Source organism: Bos grunniens, chromosome 15 (genome assembly GCF_055505025.1).
Source record: "Bos grunniens cultivar Pamir isolate PY7600 chromosome 15, Bosgru_T2T1.0, whole genome shotgun sequence".
Lineage (NCBI taxonomy): Eukaryota > Metazoa > Chordata > Mammalia > Artiodactyla > Bovidae > Bos > Bos grunniens.
In genome coordinates this window covers 18,676,388-18,697,549 of record NC_141179.1, presented here as the reverse complement: position 1 = coordinate 18,697,549, position 21,162 = coordinate 18,676,388, and the positions used below count along the sequence as shown (strand labels likewise).

The 21,162-nt window shown below is 38.8% G+C and overlaps 1 protein-coding gene across 4 annotated transcripts in view; it reads left to right on the top strand.

Moving 5' to 3' along the window:
* EXPH5 (exophilin 5) overlaps window positions 1–18,217 on the top strand; it is a 105,861-nt gene extending 87,644 nt beyond the window's left edge. For 2 of the 4 annotated variants that reach the window (XM_086339083.1, XM_086339084.1), the window contains 2 exons: window positions 5,755–5,890; window positions 9,194–18,217. In XM_086339083.1, coding sequence (XP_086195209.1) covers window positions 5,755–5,890; window positions 9,194–14,529 — 5,472 coding nt within the window. In that variant the 3' untranslated portion in view covers window positions 14,530–18,217. The remainder of the gene's footprint in view (window positions 1–5,754; window positions 5,891–9,193) is intronic. The other 2 variants (XM_086339082.1, XM_086339087.1) reach the window with 1 other exon arrangement.
* The last annotated feature ends 2,945 nt before the right edge of the window (window positions 18,218–21,162 follow it).

The following is a 21,162-nucleotide window of genomic DNA, read 5'->3' as shown; positions in this document are numbered from 1 at the left end:
TAGGCTTCAACTTCATGTTCAAGTACACGAACCAAGAACTTCCAGATGTTCAAGATGGATTTAGAAAAGGCAGAGGAATCAGAGATCAAATTTCCAACATCCGTTGGATCATGGAAAACATAAGAGAATTCCAGAAAAACATCTACTTCTGCTTCATTGACTACACTAAAACCTTTGACTGTCTGGATCACAACAAACTGTGGAAAATTCTGAAACAGATGGGAATACCAGACCACATCACCTGCCTCCTGAGAAATCTATATGCAGGTCAAGAAGCAACAGTTAAAACTGGACATGCAAAAACACACTAGTTCTAAATTGGGAACGGAGTACGTCAAGGCTGTATATCGTCACCCTCCTTATTTAACTTATATGCAAAGCACATCATGCAAAATGCCGGGCTGGATGAGTCACAAGCTGGATTCAAATTTGCAGGGAGAAATATCAATAACCTCAGATATGCAGATGACACCACCTTTATGGCAGAAAGCATAAAGGAACTAAAGAGCCTCTTGATGAAAGTGAAAGAGAAGAGTGAAAAAGCTGGCTTAAAACTCAGCATTCAAAAAACGAAGATCATGGCATCTGGTACCATAACTTCATGGCAATAGATGTGGAAACAATAGAAGCAGTGACAGACTATTTTCTTGGGCTCCAGAATCACTGCAGATGGTGACTGCAGCCATGAAATTAAAAGACGTTTGCTCCTTGGAAGAAAAGCTATGACAGACCTCATAGTTCAGTTCAGTTCAGTCGCTCAGTCGTGTCCCACTCTTTGTGACCCCGTGAATTGCAGCACGCCAGGCCTCCCTGTCCATCACCAACTCCCAGAGTTCACTCAGACTCACATCCATCAAGTCAGTGATGCCATCCAGCCATCTCATCCTCTGTCGTCCCCTTCTCCTCATGCCCCCAGTCCCTCCCAGCCCTAAATAGCATATTAAAAAGCAGAGACATTACTTTACTGATGAAGGTCCATCTAGTCAAAGCTATGGTTTTTCCATTAGTCATGATGGATGTTAGAGTTGGACTATAAAGAAAGCTGAGCACTGAAGAATTGATGCTTTTGAACTGTGGTGTTGGAGAAGACTCTTGAGAGTCCCTTGGACTGCAAGGAGATCAAACCAGCCAATCGTAAAGGAAATCAATCCTGAATACTCATTGGAAGGACTGATGCTGAAGCTGAAATTCCAATACTTTGGCCACCTGATGTGAAGAACTGACTCATTGGCAAAGACCCTGAAGCTGGGAAAGAGTGAAGGCAGGAAGAGAAAGGGACAGCGGAGGATGAGATGGTTGGATGGCATCACCGACTCGATGGACATGAGTTTAAGCAAGCTCCAGGAGTTGGTGATGGACAGGAAAGCCTGATGTGCTGCAGTCCATGGGATCACAAAGAGTCAAACATGACTGAGTGACTGAACTGAACTGAACTGAACTGTGTGGGAAACATCTTTAGTATCTTGGGTGAATAGGGCTGACCTTGAAGTAGATCTGGGCAAAAATCTAACCAAAAGAGGTTATATTCACAGTCTATAGGTAATAGAAATACTTCCCACCTGAAGAAATTTTGCTCTTGACCTGACTGTTCAGTTCAGGTACTTTTCATTTCATTATAAATTCAGTATTAAAGAAGGTTATCCAGGAGGCCAGGAGGAATGTACTCCAGTCTACTTAAAGGAAATCTGAAGTTCATTTGAATGTTAAAATGACTGGGAGACAACATTGCTTACTGTCTCTTAATCAAATATATCTACTCTGCAACAAGTACCAAAACTGTAGGTTTGGGAAGAATGGACTTATAAGTTCATGGCTTAATGTTATTAGCACAAATAAAGATTTGGATGAGACTTCTCTGGTGGTCCAGTGGATTCCATTGCGAGAATCTACCTTGCAATGCAGGGAACTCAAGTTCAATTCCTGGTTGCAGAACTAAAATCCTGCATACTGGGATACAATCAAGCCCAAGCATTGCAACTATTGAACTTAGGAACTCTGGAGCCCACAAACCCAACTAGAGAGTCCATGCAGCTCAATGAAGGTTCCCATGTGATGCAATGAGGATACCATGTGCTGCAACTAAGACCCAAGGCAGCCAAATAAATAAATCTTGAAGAAAGACAGTAGGTAGGGCATAAGAGAGAACACCTTGATGCACTGTAGAGACAAATGTGTAACTGTAATTGATCTGATTTCTCAATTGATTCGTTTCTGGTTTTATTATCTCCAATTGGTATATCCCTATAGTTATAATGTGCTTCTAATATTTTTTTAGTTCTGAATTTAATATAAGTGTGTTAAATTATATCCAATAGCCAATTAAATATCATTGGATTATTTCTTTCTTATTAATAAATCTCCTTTGTATATATTAAATTATGGCTTGCCCATAATTTAATGGGCAAGTCAATGAAATTTAAGCAGGGCTTCTTCTATAAGGAGTAACTGATCTAGATCTTGAGAAAGAAAGCAGACAAGTATAAAAATATTATACTAGATTATGGGAAATGCAAGGATTAAAAGAACCTAGGCTTTAGATTTGGACAGATCTGTGATGGAGAAGTTAAAAAGCTGGAGATTTGGAAAGATTAGAGATTTGGTCTTAAGCATTCAAGATGAGATGAAATATGATAGTGAATATCAAGTAAGATTCAAGAGGCAGGGCCTGGGTAGAAAGTGAACTGAAATCAAAGATGACATAAACAGATGGCAAGATAGTCCATTTTCCTGGCAGGAAGAATCAATATTGTGAAAATGACTATACTACCAAATGCAGTCTACAGATTCAATGCAATCCCTATCAAATTACCAATGACATTTTTCACAGAACTAGAACAAAAATTTCACAATTCATATGGAAACACAAAAGACTGCAAATAGCCAAAACAGTCATGAGAAAGAAAAATGGAGCTGGAGGAATCAACCTTCCTGACTTAAGACTATATTACAAAGCTACAGTCAAGACAGTATGGTACTGGCACAAAAAGAGAAATACAGACCAATGGAACAAGATAGAGAGCCCAGAGATAAACCCACACACCTATGGCTACCTTATTTTTGACAAAGGAGGCAAGAATATACAATGGGGAAAGACAGCCTCTTCAATAAATGGTGCTGGGAAAAATAGACAGCTACATGCAAAAAAATGAAATTAGAACACTTCTTAACACCACAAACAAATATAAACTCAAAATGGATTAAAGACCTAAATGTAAGACCAGAATCTATAAAAACTCTAGAGGAAAACAGGCAGAACACTCACTGACATAAATCAAAGCTAGATCTTCTATGACTCACCTCCTAGAGTTACGGAAATAAAAACAAAAATAAACAAATGGGACCTAATTAAACTTAAAAGCTTTTGCACAGTAAAGGAAACTACAAACAAGGTGCAAAGACAGCCCTCAGAATGGGAGGAAATAATAGCAAAGGAAGCAACTGACAAAGAATTAATTTCCAAAGTATATAAGCAGCTCATACAATACCAGAAAAATAAACAACCCAATCAAAAAGTGGGGAAAAGATCTAAACAGACATTTCTCCCAAGAAGACGTACAGATGGCTAACAAACATATGAAATGATGCTCAACATCACTCATTATTAGAGAACTGCAAATCAAAATTACAATGAGATACCACCTCACACCAGTCAGAATGGCCATCATTAAAAAGTCTACAAACAATAAATGCTGGAGAAGCTGTGGAGAAAAGGGAACCCTCTTGCATTGCTGGTAGGAATGTAAATTGATACAGCCACTATGGAAGACAGTATGGAGATTCCTTATGACCCAGCAATCCCACTACTAGGCATATACCCTGGGGAAACCAAAATTGAAAATGACACATGTACCCCAATGTTCACTGCAGCACTATTTGCAATAGCTAAAACATGGAAGCAACCTAGATGTCCATTGACAGATGAATGGATAAAGAAGGTGTGGTTCATATCTACAATGGAATACTACTTAGCCATAAAAAGGAACACATTTGAATCAGTTCTAATGAGGTGAACGAGAGCATATTATAGAGTGAGGTAAGTCAGAAAGAGAAATATAAGTATCGTGTTTAGTTCAGTTCAGTTCAGTTGAGTCACTCAGTCGTGTCCGACTCTCTGTGACCCCATGAATCACAGCACGCCAGGGCTCCCTGTGGATCACCAACTCCCAGAGTTCACTTAGACTCACGTCCATCAAGTCAGTGATGCCATCCAGCCATCTCATCCTCTGTCATCCCCTTCTCCTCCTGCCCCCAATCTCTCCCAGCCTCAGAGTCTTTTCCAATGAGTCAACTCTTTGCATGAGGTGGCCAAAGTACTGGAGTTTCAGCTTCAGCATCATTCCCTCCAAAGAAATCCCAGGGCTGATCTCCTTCAGAATGAACTGATTGGATCTCCTTGCAGTCCAAGGGACTGTCAAGAGTCTTCTCCAACACCACAGTTCAAAAGCATCGTACTGATGCATATATATGGAATCTAGAAAGATGGTACTGATGAATGTATTTGCAGGGCAGCAATGACGAAACAGACATAAAGAACAGACAGACCTGTGGACACAGGGGGACGGGAGGAGGGAGAGGGTGAGATGTATGGAGAAAATAACATGGAAACTTACAATATCATATGTAAAATAGATAGCCAATGGGAATTTGCTGTGTAACTCAGGGAACTCAGTCAGGGGCTATGTGACAATCTAGAAGGGTGGGAGGGAAGGGAGGGAGAGGACACGGATGTACTAATGGCTGATTCTTATTGGTATACGACAGAACACTAAAAAATTCTGTAAAGCAATTATCCTTCAATTAAAAAAATAGAGTGGCCAAAAAAGAAAAAAAAAGAAAATGAACTGAAAATAAAGCAATTGGAATGGGAAATGGCCTTGTGGAGGCCATTTAACTCATGCAGAATGAGTTAAAGTGAAGTCAGGAGTGGCAGAGCCAGTTTGACAGAAGAAATGCAAATAGAATTTTGGCAGAAGGAAGTAAAGGGGTAGGAGTGGATAATTCCCCAAGGTTATAAAGACAAATTAAAACTTAAAAGAGCAGTGATAGATTTAATGAAATCAAGATAAAATTTGCTAGTAAAGAAGGTAAACAGCTCTCCATCTGTACATCATTCTCATAAGTCCTATAAAACTAGCAAAGATTTAAAATATATATACAAGGTCATGCTTTTCAGCACCTTTTTTTCAGAACTATTAATCAGTTCCTTATGTGTGTCTGGGAGGTTCTACCATTTTACATGATTTCTGTGGATGGAAAATTTAAAAAATTTTAGAATTAAAAAAAAATTTTGTTTTAATTTCTAAATCCATCAAGTTCACAAATCTTATGATCCAGTACAAGTTTCAGCTAACTGCCTCTTGATAGAAAATAGGTACAATGTTAAGAAACCTAAAATTACAGCCACTGGGCCAGACAAACAACATTCCCCACTCAAGAGAAGTAAATTTCTTTCCATTTCCCAACAAGCTCTCTAAGATTCCTGTAGTGCTGTGTAAATTGTAGGCATGTTTTGCAGAGACAGCCTAGATATCTTGCCTGAAAACTTATACAAAATGGAATTAATATAAGCATGGGGAAGTTTGTGATCACTTGCAAACTGCAAAAACAACAAAACATTACAACTAGATAAATAAATGGTAGGAAAATTGATTTGTTGTCCTTAGATTAGGACTTTTAAGCTTGGGATGTTTTTGTGGGAACATGTTGGCTAAAGAAGGTCCAAAAATAATATTACATTTTCTATTTTAAAATTAGCAGGCAAAAATATACAGTTCACCTCCGGAAAGCCAACCCACCGACAGTGCAACTGTCCCCAAGCCAGCAAGCATGAGGGAGGGAAGTACTGTCCCTCCGTGGGATGGTTCACTGCTAGAGGATGAGTTCTTCCAAGGTAAGTCTCTGCACTGAATTTCCTTTGGAATTCCCGGCACTAAAGGAAAGCAAATAATGATTACAGTTTATGCTAAAATGCTCAAGCCCTTGTACTTTATTTTTGAAGTCCTCTTGTTATCCTCACCTGAAGAGGATGGGGTTACATGCTATTAAAAGAAATATTTTAAAAATCTTATATTTAAATATAATGTAAGTAAATATTCTTGGATCAAGGCCTGATAAATCTATGGAATGGTAATAATGTTAATATATAAACTCAAGTAAAAAGATAAAAGGGTATATCTTTAGACATATATTTATAAAGTTTACTATCCTTAATAGACTTTTATTGTTCCTGATTAGGGCCTAAATGCAGTGATGAAATCTAATTGTTGTTAAACTATTAACCTTGTACAATAGATAACAATAAAGACTAAAACAGATTCCAAAAGTACTATATACCCATGGATCTTATTATGTAAGCATCACTCACCTTGACATAGTTTTTTTGTATTAAAATAAACCTGGCCATATGAAACATGAAATCTGAAATCATTCACCAGCTTCACCTTGAGGAACTAAATTCAGTTTGCAAAGGCAATGACATCAGCTCAGCCCTATAGTTAGGACAAGTGGTGTGGTCACTGAGAGACCTCCAGCTGGATGTTCTGTCTGGGCACTCCTTTCAGTAAAATGGTTCCTGGCAGAGAACTTGCTTCAGGGAAAAGAGACCCAGAGGAAAATTTCTGTTCCAAAACAAAGGTTTTGCCTAGTAGAGGAGAGCTATTTTTCATGAAGTGAAGAAATAAAATGACTGCTCTGAAAATAAAAAGGAGAAGAACAGCAGACTTTTTCACCTTCAGAGTTGTGAGTCAAATAGCAGTATTGGGATTCAAGTGTTAAGAGTGGTTATCTCTAGGAAGAAGGACTCTAGGTGATTTTACCTCTTTTGTTATACTTTCCTGTATTTTCTATTATAACAACATATTTTTGTGGTCAGCAAAAGACTTTAATGAGGAAAAAATACTATGAACAAGTTGAAAGAGAAAACAGAAATCAAAGAGATTTCATTATAATTTGTTTTAAAGACAGATTCATGAAGACTTTTTTTGTTTTGCCCTGCCTTATATTTTGGCATTGCTTATTTTATCTGTGGATATAGTGAGTAAGTTATTTAGGGACAGGGGAAAACTAATTTTTTTTCCATTAAAACATTAACAGGATGATTCCTTAAAGAACTCCTTAGTTACAGATATTTAATGCTCAGGACTAGTTCTTTTGCTGGCTATGCAAACTTAATAGTACCAACTAACAAATAAAATAGGGTAGAGAAAATCCAGAGTGGATATCAAAAACTTCTTCAATACCTGTCCTAAAATAATTGGCATATTATAAGTACATCTCACTTACATTCACTCAGATACTGATGCACCTCATTTTCTCTGTCATTGAAGAGTTAAAATTACAATTTTTAACGACAACAAAGAGTGAAACATTTTATGTAAATCAGAAGGAAAGATTCTGTAAACAAAAAACTTCTTCAACAATTTAAATAATTTCCATAGCTTATCTCTCACGTCAGATTTTATTTTTTAATGAACATTTCTTCAAAATACACATCTACTCATCTATCGTAACATGAATATGATGAAATATATATTATAAGATAGGTCTTAGAAAGTGAAGTCGCTCAGTTGTGTCCGACTCTTTGCGACCCCATGGACTGCAGCCCACCAGGCTCTTCCGTTCATGGAATTTTCCAGGCAAGAGTACTGGAGCGGGTTGCCATTGCCTTCTCCAGGGGATCTTCCTGACCCAGGGATCGAACCCAGGTCTCCCGCATTGCAGGCAGTTGCTTTTACCGTCTGAGCCACCAGGGAATTTCTAAGATAGGCCTTAGGGCATCTTAAAACTTTAAAAGATTTTGATTCTGTTTAAATTCTAACAGGTTTTTATTGAGGAAAAGATGTCAAATATGATTCACTAAACAATTCAAGGAAGAACCAACCAAGTGAAAATACCCTGTGACTTATCTGAGATCACAGAGACAGTGGTCCCAGGAAGCATGAGCCCTGGGTCTTGGGTTGGCCTGCTGCTGCTAAGTCACTTCAGTCGTGTCCGACTCTGTGTGACCCCATAGACGTCAGCCCACCAAGGCTCTCCTGCCCCTGGGATTCTCCAGGCAAGAACACTGGAGTGGGTTGCCATTTCCTTCTCCAATGCAGGAAAGTGAAAAGTGAAAGTGAAGTCGCTCAGTCGTGTCCGACTCTTAGCGACCCCATGGACTGCAGCCTACCAGGCTCCTCCATCCATGGGATTTTCCAGGCAAGAGTGCTGGAGTGGGGTGCCATTGCCTTCTCCATGGGTTGGCCTAGGTCCTCGGAATTATAGGGAGGTCATTGGGCCTGACTTACATACCACTCTCTGACCTTGCTACTGAGAGAAAAGTAAACATTGTTTGACAACAGCAACTTCACATCCTTGTAACATAATGAGCTCATAGTGAAATCATCTTTAGTTCATTAAAAGAAAAAATGAAAAGTGAACTTTTGTGGCACAGTGGTTGCGTGTATGGACTCAGGAGACAGGCTGCCTGGATCCACTTCCTAGCTGTATAAGCTGGGCAACTTACTTAATTTCTTCATTCCTCAGTTTTCCCATTTATAAAATGAGAATACTAACTACTAAACTTACAAGATTATGTGAGGATTTAATGAGTTAATCTATTTAGTGCTTAGAACTGTACCTGATAGACACATATAAATGTCTATTGAGTCATATTTTTTTCAGGGGAAGCAAGCTACCATCAGTATATCATTTGATAGTATTTCATAGAACTTAAATTTTTACATATTGCTCAAATTCACCCAAATAAGTATGTTTATAAATTGGGTGCCAAACTTTTGGCAGTAATGTACAGCTAAGTACAACTCACATACTATTTATAGACTTTCATTTCTTTTCAATCCCCTGATGTAAACACAGTTGGAAACATTATAGCTACCTAGGGACACAAAAGATGCACTAAAAGAAATCATGATTACAATCCTTGTTAGGTGAAAAACAATGTAGCTTTATGTTTTGAAGGCATTATGGAAGGTTAACTTTGAAAAAGTATGAAAAAGAAACTTCCATTGCAGCCTTGTAAGAGTCAAACTATCTTAAAGACATAATCAGTTAATGTCATAATGTTTATGATGATATGATCTAAAAATTATAAGTCATTATGCTTCTTCAAGAAGGACTTTCAACAATTCATAATATTATTAGACTGTAAAATCTTTTACAAAAAAAAAAAAAATGACATATATTCTCCTTTTAGTTTTAGATGATTTGGATAGCAAACTGGCTCAGGAACAATCTCCAAGCTCGGTGAATACCAGAACACCTCTCAACATTGGATCAAGAACACAGTTCAGTCGTTTTTACTCCAGTGGGAGCAAATACAATAATATTACAGGAAGGCACAAAAATTGCTATAATGAAACTTCTAATATGTCTATCTATGATGTCTTAAGACCAGGAACCCCTAGGGAAGGTTTTCAAACCTTTTCTCCTAGAACAAGGACAATCTACAATATGTATAGGACAAGGGAACCCAGAGTCTTAAAAGAAGATTATGTGCAAAAGAATACTTTTGGTAGTACTTCTCTGTGTTTTGACAGCAGGCAACGATTAGCCTCATCAGCTACAGGGTATTTCAAAGCAAGAAGCTTATATTTTCCAGCCACAACTCAGAATAAGACTGGGTTTATATCACCAAGCCACCAACAGAGCCCAAAGAGAACTCCTTTATCATCTATCATATGGAATAGATCAGATTCTTCTAGAGATAGGCAGAACTGGGAAGAGTTCCTGGAGGCACCGTCACCAATGGAGATTGACCCTGCTGACCAGTATATGTATCCCAGGTGCTTCCAGGCGAATAGGAGATGTGAGTTTTACCATTCACAGAGTGTTTACCAAAGTTTTGGTTTAAATGCTCCTGTAGATAATGCAATGAGTCCTGACCCACTTGAGAACTCAGAAAATATGCCATTCTGCCATGAAGATAACCTATTTACTAGGTCTTTCTTTAGCAATACCTTTGGACGGAGCAGGGTACAGAGATTTGAACAAAATCCTTTCTGGGGCCAACAGGAAGAACACTCTGACTTTCATCAAAGCAGGAAACCATTTACTTCTTCTGACAGAGACTTTGAAATGATCTCCGCTGAAGTAAACAGTGCACTAGCTGGTCATGGCCATAGTGTTCCTTCTCAACACTGGGGGTCATTTTCTTCTAGTTATAGAACAAATATTTCCAGAAACCAACAGATACCAGATTCCTGGCAGTTTGATTCTCAGACATCCGCACTGGAGAGCATGGAAGTGTCACAAGGTAATGGGAACCAGTCTACTCATTTCAGCCCAGAAAATGTTTGTTCCATGACTGATGCAAGCTATCACATGAAATCTGGTGGGTTAGAATGTTCTCCTATGGAAGTACATGTAAACAAAGAACCTTACTCATTTGGAGTTGCTCAAACTCGAGCGTCCCCATTCAAAAGTACCTTCCTGCACATTCCTGATGACAGAGGGAATCCTCAGAGCCCTAACTTTCAGATTCCCACAGTCACTTTGCAGAAGATTAAGCCGGCCTCTCTTCCAAACAGAAACTATACAGAAGTCACTGTGACCAACAATGTCTCAGTTGATTCTCCACCTCTGACTGAAAGCCAAGCCAATATCTTGGTCACAGAAGTAAATAATGAGAAAGACTTGAAGGCATCTGTTTTGGAAAAAGACAAAAAAATAAACAAGATAGACCAGACAAACATGGCAGGTGAAATACCCCAACTTGTTTCACAGACAGTAATTTCTAACCCTTTACCTGATGTTCAGAATTCCCTTTCGCAGGACTCAGACAAGAACAACAGATTTGTTTTTAATGCATCTACCACAATAAGTTCAAAAAGGTTGCCTGGAGTCATTTCCAGGAGAGATACCTCCAAAATTCATAAAGCCAATGAACTAAAAAAAGGTAAGAGTTATACTGGGAACAGAAAACTTGACTCAACAACTTCCCTTCCTTTCATTCAGGAAAGCAGAACAACATCACTTTTTGTCAGCCCAAGTCAAGTTTGTCACCAGGAATTAACAGTAAGTAATGAAGATAGTTCAAGCATTATTAAAAAGAACCACGGGAGTTCTGAACATACTGATAATCAATACTCACAGTCTCCAGAAAAGCCTGCTCGTTTAGATACCAAGGGAGAACAAAGTATCACGACTTGTTCTAGCAGCTGTAGCAAGTCAGATGCTGATCACAACCTGCCTCGTAATTCTTTAGATCTGTCTTCAGGGGCACTACCAGATTCCTCACCATCAAATGATTCTTGCCTTGATGCTCCGGTAATTTCTTCTACCACAGTGTTCTGGAAATGTCCTTCAAACAAAGACCCATCTCTGGGAGAAAGAGAAGACATTGATTACAAGAACCAAAATAGTCAGTTTTCCCTAAGCCACTTAGAAAACCAAAAGAGTAATGATAATCGCACACCTGTACATAATGAAGAGGTTAATGTTGTCAAATGCCAGTCACACCCTCTCTTCAAGGGTGGAAAGGGAAAAGGAAAAATAAGAGAACGCATATCGTACATCGAAAAATTAAGCAAAATAGAGAGTAGATCAGTGCCTACAACTGACAACAGCAGTCTCACTGAGGGAACTCAAAGCAATTCCAATTCTCCTGAGCTTCATACAATTTACTGTACTTTACCAAGAAAATCAGCTGTTTTTCTCATCGATAACAGGGAGCCTGAAAGTACGATAATGCCTTCTTTGTTCAGGAACGAGCCAGTTGCATTACAAATCAAAAATGATGTGGAAGATCCAGTAGGAAAGAACACATCAAAAAAATTCAGTCCTAGTTCTTGTGAATCAGAGAGCGAATGTTCCAAAGTAGTTTCAGACTCAGTCTCAGTAGCACTTGAAGCCACAGAAGGGATGACAAATATGACAAACGTTGGATCTACTTCTGTTAGAAAAGGGCCACTTCCAGTCCTCATCAAGAGGGCTGTGTCATGTCCTTCAGAAGTGCTTTATGCCTCAACTGGAAGAGATGAAAGAGATAAATGCTTGGTATCCAATACAGATGCTTCTCCTGTAACACTGAGGCCTTGGGAGAGACTCATTAACCCTCTGGGAAGTGACTCATCTGTTTGTGAGTGTTCTTTAAGCAAGAAACACCACCAGGAGGAATACTTACAAGAATATACTGAAAAGAATGATAAAATTTCTGCCTCCAAAACAGGCATATTTTCCCATCCAAATGAATACCCTTTACCTTTTTCTTCAGATATGTCAGGACAAGAAAGTGGGAAAACTTTACATAAATTTAAGACTACAAGTATGTTTTCTGTTTCTGGTGATGAAGATAATGTGAAATGTCTTGAGGTGGTTTCAATATATTATACCCTACCGAGGAAGCACAGCAAAAAATTCTGTGACCTTCTTCAAAAGTATACACAAAACATCGATTCACTTACAGAATCAATTAAAGCAGGGACTAAAACATCTCCTAATGCTTTAGAAAAAGACCAACTGAATTGTCCTGCGCAAGACCAGTCAGGAACACCTTTGTCTAAAGATACCTCTGCTCAGGAGACCAGCCATCCTTCTCATATCACTGAAAATATGACTGTTTTACAATTACCAAGTGTTGAGTCCTCAGAATCTGCATTACAGGAAATGGCTTCTATTGAAACAGATGTTTCTCTTCATAAACGAGAACCTAAAACTGGAGAAATTTCCCCATACAACTTAGCTACAACACCTCCATCTAATTCACAAAGCAGGAAAAAGAAAGAGAAAAAATTGCAAAGTGAAACTGTGTTTACTTCACCAATGCTTCAGGAAAAAAAAGTTACAAGAGAGAAATCTGAAAATTGTCCGCAATCCATTAAATCAGATGACAGTGGTTTTTCTAACCTCCCAGCCCATTCAGAAGAGAATGTTGAAAACTTCCACATCATAAGAAGTTCTGGGGAGCATACAGGTAGTGATACAGCCATTACAACTACTGGAAGTCTTCAAAAAGATATTGCAGGTGTAGTTACAGAGGAGAGCTCCAATGGATTGCAGCCTAGGGAAGTCAGAGGGGAAATTAGAACAGATTTCCCAAAAAACTCTGAGAAACCACTTTCTGACTCAGAAAGCCAAGTCTTTGCTCTTACTCCAGCCTTGAGTAAACTACAGCTTGATGAGGAGACTTGTTCAAGTGAACAAGATTTAGACATTTCACAGTCTGAACCCAGGGAGCTACCTGAAAGAAGACAGGAGGTAAATACGACAGAGAGCAAGGCTAAAGATGAAATGCAAAAGTTGGCATGGAATCAATGTTCACTTCCTGAAGGAAGTAATAAAAGTAAAAAAGGCTTGGCTGACCTAGAAAAAGGGAAAAGCAGATCTTCAGTTAAACACAGATTGGCAGCTATGTCCAAAGGCAGCAGAAAATTTCCAGCTAAAGATTTATACCCTAGAAGACATGTAGCTACTATCTTTCCCCAAAGTAGGAACAGTTCTGGCTTTAGCAGTTTGTCCCTTGACACAACAGAGTGCAACCCACCGTCCCTTGAGCCTACTTTAAAGTCCACAGAAACCACAGATGAATGCAGGTTAAGTAATGATGGAATAAATGTGGAGACATCCGAGAACCCTCTCCAGCTTACTGCAGTATCCAATAGAGAAGCTTCTACACCCTTAAGTAATCAGAAGCCCAACAACATTTCACAACTACATCAAAACGAGTTTAAAAATATCTCAGAATCACAACCAAAGTGTGAGAATTCTGAGGATGTAACAGTAGCTCAGATTTTGGAAAGAGAATCAGGAGCCCTGGCCCAACCCACGTTGATCAGCCTCAGGGAAGCAGACGTCCCTGACCATCAGAGGAGGTCGAAACCCCCTTTTCAACTGGAGCCTGTAGAGAAATCTACGGTTTGCATCCCATTGACCAGTTGTCAGCAAGGACAAAGCAGTGCTTCATCTCTGGAGTGTGAACGTCAGCTACACCCCTATCGTTCAGAGAGCTTAAAAAGTGTCAACGTACATGGTGATATACTACGAATAAGTCATCCTCCAAAAGTCAGAGAGCGCCATTTCTCTGAAAGCACTTCTATTGATGATGTCCTGAGTCGACTGACCCTTGGGAATGAATTCTGTAACAACAGCGGGTACAGTCGAAGATTTAAATCTTTTTCTGAACTTCCCTCCTGTGGTGAAAATGAAAGTTGGGCTTTGAACAACAGCAGGACAAAAATGGGTCCTAGGTCTGCAACATCTATATCCAGGCCTATTGACTATGGGATTTTTGGGAAAGAACAACAGCTGGCTTTCTTGGAGAATGTAAAGAGGTCACTCACACAAGGGAGATTATGGAAACCAAGTTTTCTTAAGAACCCTGGCTTCCTGAAAGATGATGTAATTAACCCTGCTAACCCGACAGAGTCATTGACTTCAAATTCTCCTAGTAACCAGAGGCCAGAGGATGGCTTATCTCTAAGTGCACCACTTAATATCTATGAAGAGGATCCAGTAGACTCAGACTGTGACACAGACACGACCACGGATGACGAATACTACTTGGATGAAAATGACAAAGAATCAGAACTGTGAGCCTTTTTCAATGAAATGTATAGCCTTTTCACCAAAAGTTTATAATGTAAATAAAGTGTACATATGTTTGTCTATGGAAAGGACAGATAGTAAAAAAATCTAGTCTGGGCACTGCTGCTGCTGCTGCTAAGTCACTTCAGTCGTGTCCGACTCTGTGCGACCCCATAGACGGCAGCCCACCAGACTCCGCCGTCCCTGGGATTCTCCAGGCAAGAACACTGGAGTGGGCTGCCATTTCCTTCTCCAATGCAGGAAAGTGAAAAGTGAAAGTGAAGTTGCTCAGTCGTGTCCGACTCTTAGCGACCCCATGGACTGCAGCCTACCAGGCTCCTCCGTCCATGGGATTTTCCAGGCAAGAGTACTGGAGTGGGTTGCCATTGCCTTCTCCAGTCTGGGGACTAGCTGCTGTGAAACAATCCAAATTCTCTCCCCTCCCACACCACCCCCCCCACTCTATGTATAGACTTCCTGAATCCTAGAGCAATGAATTCTTGTTTAGTGTTTCCTTCCTCTGTATACATGCTTGGTCTTTCTGCCACTCAGCCCCAAATTAATCTCTTAATTCGTGGTCCACTTTTGGCTGTCTGCTCTATATTCCCCCTAACGTTCTTTCACCTTTTCTATTCCAGCACAACAGCAAATCTCTGTATTGCATCTTCCAGTCCATACTCCATATTCATGATTGTTAAATAAAATGTAGTGATGATAACAATGGAGTAAGTATTATCCTGTTTGACTCATCAACCTTTAGACGATTTAGAGTTTGGGTTTTTTTTTTTTTTTTTTTCTTGAACAAAGATCAGGGGATTTCCATAAGAACATCCTGTTTTATCCATAGTGGAGAAGGGAGGCACATATTTGAAGTGCTTATTGTGAAGAGGTGAATCTCTAGTAAGCCAAAGAACATTGTTATTGTTGTTCAGTCACGTCCAACTCTTTGCAACCACATGGACTGCAGCACGCCAGACTTCCCTGTCCTTCACTATCTCCTGGAGTTTGCCCAAACTCATGTCCATTGAATCAGTGATTCTATCCAGCCATCTCATCCTCTGTCACCCCCTTCTCCTCTTGCCCTCAATCTTTCCTAGCATCAGGATCTTTTCCAAAAAGTCAGTTCTTCATATCAGGTGACCGAAGTATTGGAGCTTCAGCTTCAGCATCAGTCCTTCCAATGAATATTCAGGGTTGATTTCCTTTAGGATTGACTGGTTTGATCTTCTTACAGTCCAAGGAACTCTCAAGAGTCTTTTCCAGCACCACAATTTGAAAGCATCAGTTCTTTGGCACCCAGCCTTCTTTATGGTCCAACTCTCACATCCATATATGACTACTGGAAAAACCATAGCTTGGACTATGCAGACCATTGGCAAAGGAATTCATTTGAAATAGTTTCTAGGATGGTACAGAGGGTGGCTTAGCGACAGAATTTCTGCTTAGGAAGGGAACACATCTGCCGGGTGGAGATAAGCAGACATCCCTTCATGAGACTGACATCCTCTTTGCAGCTCTTTCAGCAACTGTTTTTGTTTTTCTTATTGTTGCTTTGTTTCTGTTTTTCCCCATTTCTCCAGAGCCATCCATGTAAAAAATTTTCTTTATTTGCAGGATAGAACACTTTTTTCCATGTGAGACATTTTAGTCACAAGCGATAGCCATGGTCAAGTCCCTAAAGTACTATCATGTTAGATCTAACACCTTGAGATTCACAGCCTTCTTTGCCAGATTTACCAAACCCTTAGAAGTTAGAAGGCAGAGCTTCTAAAGGCTTGTCACTATGATTCCTTCAATAATTGTATCAAGGCTAAATAGCTTGTCATACCCACTGATAACTTGGCTTTGCTAACTCTTTAATTTGCCATGCAGAACTTCTGGAGATTTCTCTTCTCCGAATCAGGAAAGACCAATAAACAGGCAGCAGCGAAGCTAACCTGATAGAACTACAGAAAACACACCATCCTAGTTCTTAGTATTTCGAGGGTCAACATGAATGGATTTTATCTTGTTTGGTCTATATTTGCTTCCTGGCCTGATTTTGTTTCCATTTTTCTCACCTAGTCTGTTTCATCCATTTAAGGATAATGATAGGAGTTGGGGAAATGTACAGAGATCTGGAACTGATAGAAATGCAAGAAAGGACCACATTGTTATTATCCTCTCCAGTACTACCTTGTCTAGAAGCTAAATGCCAGAGCTAGTTTATATTGGTCCCATGACACTCAAAACTGATGAAAATAAGGTAACTACATGAAAGCTATTTCTTAAACCTATAAATTGTCTTAAACTTCAAGTTCTGACCAATTCTCAAAAAGACTGATAGTAGAATTTTAAATGAACTGTTCTAAATATTTCCATTTAAATTTGTATGGTAACGCATAGGTAACATTTTATTCTTGGTTCGTGTATGTTTGTACATTCTACCTTCCTTTTTCTATTTATCTGATTATTTAATTAAAACTTCATAAACCATAACCTATGTTTTCTATTTAATTTTAAAATATTCAAAGTTAATATTTTAATATTAAGATTCTTGGTTTTTTAAATGATCAGGTTGCAAGTTCTGTTTTGGTAAACACTCTGAGCCTACATGTATGTTACAAAAGATGAAATGAAGTTAGCTTATTTTTCACTGAATTTAGCCTTTATCAGCAGTTAGGTAAGTTAAGATCAGGCTAAACAACTACTTTTAGGCCCTGATTCTCTGTACTAGAATCTACCACCTGAATTTAAAGGTAATTGATGGCCAGTGCTCACTTGCACCATTTGTAATGTTTGCTTGTTGGTGTGGCTCAAGAATCAAGAAAACAGAAAATTTATGAAAATAGCACCTTCTATAAAGTTTTATACCTTTATAAAACACTTCATTAAAGAAGTATAGCAAATACCTATGTATTTTAACATACAGAGTACTGCTTTTTAATATTCATTTTTGGTATAGCTATAGTAATTTATACTAGTCATTTTTTATACTCATAACTTGCTTTCTAATACATAATCATCATTAAAGTAATTATTCACATAAATGGAGTCACTAATGAGGGAATCAATGCAAATAATTACTGGTAAATTACTAGTTCATTTAAATAATAGACTTATACAACCATAAATTTTATGTATAAACTCCATTTAAAATAAGGCTCAATGAGATTAATATTCAGAGACTTTCCTCTAAATAATTTATACCCTTACATTGTCAATACATTGCTATTAATAAAACTCCAACAGCCACTAATAAGGTTTTGACTGATGATAAGGTAATAAAAACTACTTTGTATAGGAAGTACATGGGTGCCTGTGCCTGTCTAGGGTTGGTGAAAGTCCACTTAAGTTTACGGTGAAGATAGGTATCAAATTGGAAAATCCACACCTATTTAAAAGTTAAATAGTCCATTGAATGCCAGAAGGTTAAAGAGGCCTTATTTCTAAGAGTTTATTGTCAGTAATAATGCTTCAGAATATCCAATTTAAATGTATAGTGTAAATATGTAAATATTTTACTTTGAGTCTCTTTTTGACTGGCATTTCTGTGTTTCTGAAACATATAATAACCCGTAAGCACTATTGTTTAAAATGTTGTCAAATAATCCTTTTATGTACTTGCTATCAAACTTCTTCTCCAGGTATGAAATATGTTACAAGACAAGGTGCAAATCTAAACAATGCTGGTGTTGAAATAAATGATTTAAATGGATGCATTATTTGATTGACTTTTATTCTCATTCTCAAATGATTGTTTTTAAGTGTGAAAGTTTCCAGAAAAATACAAAAAGGGGAGTGGGATGGACAAAATTATTCAAACAAATTTTTCTGGTGGATATTGAATAAGATCACCCATTTGAGTGGTTTTGGAAAATGACTCCTGTCTTCTCCTTCCATTTGTATCAAAAAGCAATCAACCAACAACGGAAGTCGGTGTCCCTGGCTGCATAAGCTGCAGAAGACAGAAGGAATGAGGGCGGTCTGGCATTTTTCTCTGAAAGTTGTCATATTTATTAAGGAAGAGGAAGCCCAGTGGCGTTGGGTTTGGGTCATCTGCTTCCCAGTAGTACTATAAGCAGATCTTTCCAATTGAAATGTTAAATGTTCATTGATATGTTAATATTGAAATGTTAATTCCTGCTAAACAAATGAGTAGATTTGTACTAATCTTTACCTTTTCTAGAAAAGGAACCCAAAGTCATCTTTCTACCAAGGACAAGAGAGTGTTGTCAGCTTGAATATGAGCAGTATTTTATTCAAAATATTTATACTGTCCTTTATTAAAATTTAAAATACATTAGATCAGCTAGGGTTTTTAGTTGTAGACACTATAATCCTTTTCCTACCTGCAATGCCCTTCTCCCCTTCTTCTTGCAGCAGATTCTTATCTGACCTTCACGATAAAAATAGATCAGCTTAGATGACCATCTTCATGATCAGCATGGATGTCATCTCTTTCAGAAAGCATCTCTCAAGGTTGGGTTAATTGGACCTCATACAGTGTACTTATGTTGGTAGAGGCAATCTGCCAAGGGGCCTGGACATACCTGGATATTTGTTGCTGGGTATGCCAAAAATGTAAGTTCTCGACCATGGTTTACTCATGCCATTTTTCAGGGTGTGTATGCAGCCATCAAACACAAGAGGAATGAGATAACATCTCCCCACTGACAAAGGGCAGACATAATTACCCCTACCCTAAAAATGGTAAGCCCTTAAACTTCGAGTGTACCTCTTGTAATGCAACTCACTTCAGGCATCTATGATAAGCATTTTGCATCGTCCCTACAGACTTTTGTGGGTGGCTGGGTGGGTGGGGGCAGGGTATGGGAAGGTAGGGTGAGAGGTATTTGTTTGCTAGGGCTGTCACAGCAAAATTCCACAAACTGATTGCTTTGATATCAGAATTTATTTTCTCACAGTTTTGGAGGCTAGAAGTCCAATCAATATGTTGACAAATTTGATTTCTCCTGACCCCTCTCTCCTTGGACTGCAGATGGCTACTTTCTCATGGCATCCTTACATGGTCTTTCTTCTGTACCCAAGCATTCCTGGTGTCTCTGTGTGCCCACATTTCCTCTTCTTAGAACAGTAGTTAGATTGGTTTAGGGCCCACCCATCTTCAAATACAGTAATATTCTGAGGTACTGGGGTTAGCATCTCTATATGAAGTATGCTGTTGTTGTTTAGTCGCTAAGTTGTGTCCAGCTCTTGCAACCCCATGGCCTATAGCCTACCAGGCTCCTCTGTCCATGAGATTCTCCAGGCAAGAATACGGGAGTGGGTTGCCATTTCCTTCTCTAGGAGATCTTCCCAACCAGGGATCAAACCTGTGTCTCTTGCATTGATAGGCAGATATTTTTTTTACCACTGGGCCACTAGGGAAGCTCACATAGGAACATCCTAGACACTATACAGTCCTTGACACCCATATTTTAGCACCTATAACACTATTTACATTGCCTCTTTGTCTTTGTCCATTGCCTCTTTGGCCAGTGAACCACAGGAGCTGTGAAGTCAAAGTATAATGTCTATAACATAGTAAGTATTGAACAAGTGTTTGTTGAGTGAAGGAAATTTGATTTATTATAAAGAATCTAGTCAAGGCATTGGATAATGTGAAGAAATATACTTTTTAAGGTATGAGTTAGGATGAGAAAGAAAACAGGTTGGTAGGGATTCAATACAGCTAAACAAGTGTTCAGATACAATTATATGACTTCTCTGATCTGTTCTCAAAAATACCAGATGTTATCATGTGTTATATAATTTATTAAGCGACATTTTACTATCATCCAGTACCAGCTGACTCTCAGATTATTTCTCTGAAAAAAAACTTTAATATTTTGAAAGAATGCAAACAAAATGTGTTCCAAACAACTTTTTAAGTGATAGCTAGAGCACAGCAAAACTTTCCATTTAAAGTATGCAGACACTCCCACAAAATAAAATTTAGCAGTGAAAGTAATGCCAAGTAATGCTACACTTTAGCTCTACAATTTATCAGTGATTTACCACCAGTTCCTAAAAATCTTTCTAAAGTATAAAGAACACTGTCTAGAAACTCTGCTCAGCATTCCTAAAGCAGGTCAAGAGACCTGGGGAAAATATGGTAAGGATTTTGCTCTGATAAACTTTGGTTACAGCAAGAATGCTGAGCAGCCCAATTAAAGCCAAGAGATGAACAGGTGGCTTCTCAGGGCCTGATTCTGGCAACTCTGTTTTAAGAAACTGCCAGCAGAATGCAGAAATCCTGTGTCCATACCAGGACATGAGTTTCTCCAGACTCACACAGCCTGTGAAGAACTTTCTTTCCTTTGAATAGATTAAAACCATAAGAGGATAAAAGAAGAACAAATAATTAACTAATATAGATAAAATTGAGGTAGGAGATAGATGGGCCCCTGGGCCAGTCAGCTGGGATTTGTAAAGTGAAATAAAATTAAAGCTTTGTTCTCACCCAGACACTCCAAGGACAAAGCTGACAGCAAAAGCAGAGTGCTACTAGAATAAATAGATAAGGTGCCTACTCCTGAAGTCAAGGAAACCTTCCCTGTCGGCACATGTGCTGGAAGGCTCCTTGGGGGTCAAAAAAGGAGGTGGAACCACCCCATAGTATGTGGACATGCACCCACAGGCTCTGAGGTAGGATCCATC